The sequence below is a fragment of the Bidens hawaiensis genome, unplaced genomic scaffold (assembly GCF_021521415.1).
Source record: "Bidens hawaiensis isolate Kalapana, Puna unplaced genomic scaffold, B.hawaiensis_p1.1 tig00046239_1, whole genome shotgun sequence".
NCBI lineage: Eukaryota > Viridiplantae > Streptophyta > Magnoliopsida > Asterales > Asteraceae > Bidens > Bidens hawaiensis.
The window spans coordinates 83,679-89,513 of record NW_027498261.1 but is presented as its reverse complement, the minus strand read 5'-3'; the positions used below and the strand labels follow the sequence as shown (position 1 = coordinate 89,513).

At 34.2% G+C, this 5,835-nt stretch overlaps 1 protein-coding gene across 1 annotated transcript; it reads left to right on the top strand.

The window, feature by feature from the left end:
* Positions 1 to 420: 420 nt before the first annotated feature.
* On the top strand, positions 421 to 5,392 carry LOC143596336 (uncharacterized). The gene is made up of 7 exons (XM_077075131.1): positions 421 to 555; positions 737 to 854; positions 1,427 to 1,515; positions 1,658 to 1,704; positions 2,413 to 2,501; positions 4,503 to 4,636; positions 4,724 to 5,392. Exons 1-7 carry the CDS (start codon positions 436 to 438, stop codon positions 5,390 to 5,392), a joined length of 1,266 nt encoding a protein of 421 aa, XP_076931246.1. The 5' UTR covers positions 421 to 435.
* Positions 5,393 to 5,835: the final 443 nt, after the last annotated feature.

The window sequence follows — 5,835 nt, the reverse complement described above, 5'->3', positions numbered from 1 at the left end:
ATACACCATCTATTCTTAAATATACAAATTTGGCAATAAACGATGAAGTTGTAATCTCATTTATTTTGACATCTGAAGTTTGAAGGTAAAGTGGAAAGAAGTAAAAGTGAAAGTAAGTAATGGGTCCCAACAGTTGCCGTTAGGAATCGGCTTTCCGGCCGTCATGATATTGACCCCCCACATTGTTGACGTGTCTACAGTTCAATAACGGATTCCGTTACGCTTATAAATACCCCCCTCACACACACCCCATCACCTATACTCTCACTCTCTCTCTCTCTCTCTCTCACTCACACACAGTCTGTAATTGCAGTGAAGGTGTTAACAATGAAAGCGTGAACAGGAAGTCACAATACAGATTACAAAATATCTGTTACTCCTTGTTCTCTTGTGTAATTATATTTACATTTTGAGTGCATCGATCTACCATCAACAATGGGAAACAAAGATAACGGTTCTTCGACTTCCGCTCAATCGCAAACGCAGATCGAGAAGAATCGAGTCGAAGCGGTTCTTCATCTCCTCCGAAAACCGTCTCCGCTCACTCTTAAGCAGGTTCAATTCAATTTTTCCATCTCTTTGTATTTATATACATTTGCGCTTTCTTTTATTAAAAAGTAGTATTTACATTAAAATGAAAAGTAAATTTGTTAAGCTGCGCAGCTAGTTCTTTTTGAATAGCAAAACTAAGTCTGCAAGTACTAAATTTGTATATGTTTGGCGTCTTTTTTTGTAGGAGAAATTTTGCAATGAGGCTTGCGTAGCGAGATTTCTGAAATCGAAAGGTGATAATGTGAAGAAAGCTGCGAAGCAACTGCGTGCTTGTCTCTCATGGCGAGAGAATCTTGGCGTCGGTATATATTTTTCGTTTTCCAACTTTTATTCGTAATCTGCCTAGCTTATATAAATTTACTGTAAATCTGAAGCTACTTAGTCGTGTCTAATGAGTATAAATAGTAACGTGATTTAATTGAAAGTTGAAGAGCATTTAAGATTGTAATGTGCACATAGGTTAAAATAGTTTACTAGAAATGGAATAAAATGTGACAATTAGGTAAAAAAATCAATGATTGCATGAAACTAAATTCAAAATGTTAGAATCTAAAATGCAAAAACATTCATCATGATTATAATATCATTACACGTGATCTGTAATTATGTCACTGTAAAAGTACAATTTCACTTTTAATTTTTTAACCAGGGGGTAATGTTTGAATCTCACCTTTCTATACATGCTTCTTCGAAATACATGATATCTTCCTTTATTTGTTAACTCAACACCATGAGAATCTTGCTTTTCGGCTTTGAATTAGTTACACGTCATTAAAGTACTCAAAATAATTTCTCATTATTAAAGTAAAGAGTAATCTATATCCAAAAAGTAAATAAAATTGATTTTCACTTTCTCTTTTACTGTTATTCACAGATCATCTGATCGCCGACGAGTTTTCCGGTGAGATAGCCGACGGCATGGCGTATGTAGCTGGTCATGACGACCGATCTCGACCTGTGGTGGTATGTATGTCTAGTACTTAAAAAGAAATTTGTTTAGAACATAAAAGAAATCTGTCTTAAAAAAAATTAAATATTTAGATTTTCATTTTAAGTTGTTGAAAATCTCTCTCCTAATTATGATCTATTCATGATATTGTCACAGATTTTTCGAATCAAGCAAGATTATCTCAAATTTCGCTCACAAAAGCAGTAAGTTGTTATCCCTATAATTTTTTTTTCAAAGTACTAAAATTTAATTTGGTTAAAAATATTGCACTGTTTTTAAGCCATTTTTATTGTATAAGTTAGTAACATTTTATTATAAATAAATTAAATTTTGATATTAAGTTTGTTTTCAAAATATAATAATTTTCTAAACGAAGAAACATTTATTAATGATTTTTATAGTACCCCATGCATTGACAAAAACAAGAGTAAAAACAAAAGAAAAGGGGAAAGGAAAATTTTCCATTTTACCTAAATATCTTTCTCTCTCTATATATTCGTGAATTCAAGTCGGGAACTATTTAGAGGCTGTTTGGGATTTCTTATTTTCACCTCCTTATAACTTATAAGGAGAAGTCATAAGTTACAAAAGTGTAACTTGTCAGCATTTCCTTTTACATAATAAGAAAACCAAAACACTTTTTTTTTAACTTATCAAAAGTTATAAGTTATAAAAAGGTAAAAATAATGAATCCCAAACAGCTCCTTGCTATTTTCAAAAGTAAAATATTAAAAAATATATTGATTGTGTGATTATGTACTTATTGATACACACACTATCTATTAATAAAATATTATAAAATGCATTGCCTGCTTTTTAAATGAGAGTATTCATGATTTGTTTAAATAGTTGAAATTAAGTTTTCAATTAAACTCATTAGTGTGTATATTTATTATTTTATAATTGTATAGGTTCACCCGTTTGTTGGTTTTCACTTTGGAGGTTGCAATTCAAACAATGTCAAAATCTGTGGAACAGTTGATTGTCTTATTTGATGCAAGTAAGTCTTTAGATTTGAATAAACATACTTTACCATTTGACAATTCATACCTCAGTTTAAACTAGATTCCGCCAACTTAATATTTAAATAAGTCAAATTGAACCTAGTTAATACTTAATAGAATCTTTAAGTATAATATAATTTTTAATTTTGTACCATATGCATATGCCAAACATTTATACAAGTGAGGGGTAAAGATGTAAATTTGGAAGACTGTTGCATAGACAAGACATATAGATGAGCTTTACGTCAGTTGGATGTTGGAAATTAATGTACATTCTTCCAACGTTGTCCTTCCCCCAAACCATCTTTTTCACAGTTCTGAAATGCTACTTTGTAGTATTCCATTCATTCTCTCTCTCTCTCTCTCTCTCTCTCTCTCTCTCTCTCTCTCTCTCTCTCTCTCTCTCCTCTTTAATTCAGTAAGTCACGCCTAATCAAATAATCAATACTAATAACCATTATTATTTCTTTCTAAAAATATTTGTTACTTCATTGGATTGAGTTTTAAAGGAGTTGAGTTAGGCTCAAGCTTGCTTAAGGGGGTGTTTGGGATTGTTTATTTTCACCAACTTATAACTTATTAACTTTTTGAAAAGTAATAAGGTGTTTGGGATTGCTTATATTGTGAGAGGAAAATTTATATAAATTACACTTTTATAACTTATTAACTTAATAAAAAGTTATAAGGAGGTAAAATAAGGAATCTCAAACAGCCCCTAAGTTTAAATTTGACTCGTTTAACTTTACTTATTAGATCTCGAGCTTAAACTTGCCATTCAAAAAAAAAAAAAGATCTCGAGCTTAAACTAGACTCGTTTCAAGTTTATATTCAAATCTAGAGCTCAGCTCGTAATAAAGTTTTCGACTTCAATTTAATAATCTATATTCATTAAATTTTTATACATAGATATATTAGTATTAGCCCATTACCGCTCACGCTCTAAGCGCCACCCCTTATGTTTCGCCTCTTTCATCATTAATGCATTTTCTCTCACACCTTAAATGCCCCGTTAACCCCTTCAGCGTGATGTTTAGTCTGGTCGCTATGGGCGCCCTTCTGGGCGGTCTTGGGGCGCGGTGGGCGCCGTACACCGCCGCGGGGCGGTGGGTGGGGGCGCGCGGAACTGATGATCGACGCTTCTTTCTCTTTCTCTCTCTTCCTGTCATACACGCATACATATGCATTTATATATATAATGGGGCGACCAAGGGGCTTTAAATCATAGCGAGGCGCTATGAAGAAGGGCTTTGAAGCCCTCGATGCTCACGTGGCATTGATATGACACTATGAAGAGGCTTCGATGACCCTCACCACGGCAGTTAGCCTTAGAGTGCCTTTTTTATTGCTGACTAGAACCACGCTGTTAGCCCACAACAATTTACCGTAGAAGGATAAGTATGAAACCTTTTAAAAAGTTGATATAGTCTTCACTTAATTTTGCAATTAAATCTAACTTTTATGATGATTTGTGTGTCGGAAAGCTGAAAAGATATCTCAGATTTTTTCAGAAGTTGCCGGAATTGCCCTTACTATCCCGTGCTCACATGAGTAATTTGTGCTACTGCTACCACCGTTTGTTCCTTTTTAGGAAATAACTTTTATATTAATCAAAGAAATAATTGAAAGGTTTAATCCGTCAATCATATTAAAGTCATCACTTTATTGGTGGCCATTAATAACATTGTTGACTATAGGTCTATAGCTATCATGGATATTTGGTCCCATGACAACATTAATAAAAGACAACAATAGTGAATCAGAATCCATCAACCTTAACTTTTTCTTTTTATTTCAAAATTTTAAACTAGTTACATTTCAAAAAATTTACCAACTTTTAGTTTCAATTTGTTTCATTATTATAAACAGAAACCCGTCATATGACACATTACAAATGTTATATAGAACTATTTAAAGTTGTTCACTTTTAAGTTAAAATAAATATTTTTTTTTTGCTAAAAAACAAAATGATGTAGTACTGATGGGTATGAACAATGCAGGCTTTTTCAGATCAGCATCAGGGTTCATGAGCATATTGGTGGCAGCACTGAAGACTATAGGGGAGCATTATCCTGGTCGCCTACACAAAGCTTTTGTCATTGACCCTCCTTCTCTAGTTCCTTATCTTTGGAAGGTAAATCACATGTAACATTTAAATAAATTTCACTCTAAAACATTCTTTAGTTTAAGTCATAAAATTTAAACTTATGATTAATTGTAGGGCGTTAAGGCGTTTATCGAGTTATCATCAATCACAACAACGGTATCCTCACTAGATTTTGATGATTTTCCTGACTTCAATAACTTTACTCCATACCCTCGAGCAGCATCCCTTCGCTTTAATCCTTCATCTGTGCCGTCCAAAGGTTCCAAAGTCGGTTCTTGCTCGTCTTCTCGTTTTTCCTTCACGGTTTCCCACCATTTTGACTCGCTCAAACCCTGGTATCTTACTTTGACCGACAAACCATCGTCCAAAGTGGGTCCCACATCTACGCCTGTACTGGGACCTGCCCTGATCTCGCCGGTCAATGCCCGATCCTATTCATTTGCATCTCCCACTGCAAGGAATGTTAATACATTGAGGAAAAACTTCTTCCCGTCAACCCCATTACCGCAAAAAACACAAGTCATGGACCACTCGGGTGTCAACCAACAGAGAACCCCTAAACCATCATTCCTACACTCACCCGCTTTGTTTTTCAAAAAAGATTGTCAACTAAGCAAGACCGAAAAGGGTCGGGAATCGTTTATTCCATTCCTACGATTCTACCGACGGCCATACGATGAAATGATATACAGATCAAAGATGAAGCCTCCACTCGGAGGCCTGATATCAATTGTATCTCCACAAATCAGGCGCCGCCACATGTCCGTCTCTCAACGGTTTTGATAGCATCTAAAGAGGGGTACATAGAAGATTTCACATTGACATTGACATTGAGAATATCAAGTGTAATAATCTATCTATATTTATTATTAATAGTTTTGAATTCCTATGTGACAAGGCAAAATCAATGTTGCTTTTAATATATATGTGTGTTGTGCATTTATTATTGATTGTGTTACAAATTAATGTTATGGTGGTATAAAAAAGAAATAGACGACGTGCAAAGTAGGTTGTGTGTAGGCGTGCAATATAATATATATGTGTTATGTGGAATGGCAAAATGCATGGTAGACGGCGTGGTCGAGACGGTGAACACATGATGCATTGGAATCTGTTTGTTGTTTCCAAATTAATAAATAAGCCATACACCAAGATGAAAGTCAATTTTTCCTTCGTTATTTTCCTAATGTTTCATATATAGATCTTGGTTTGAGTAACTATATGTA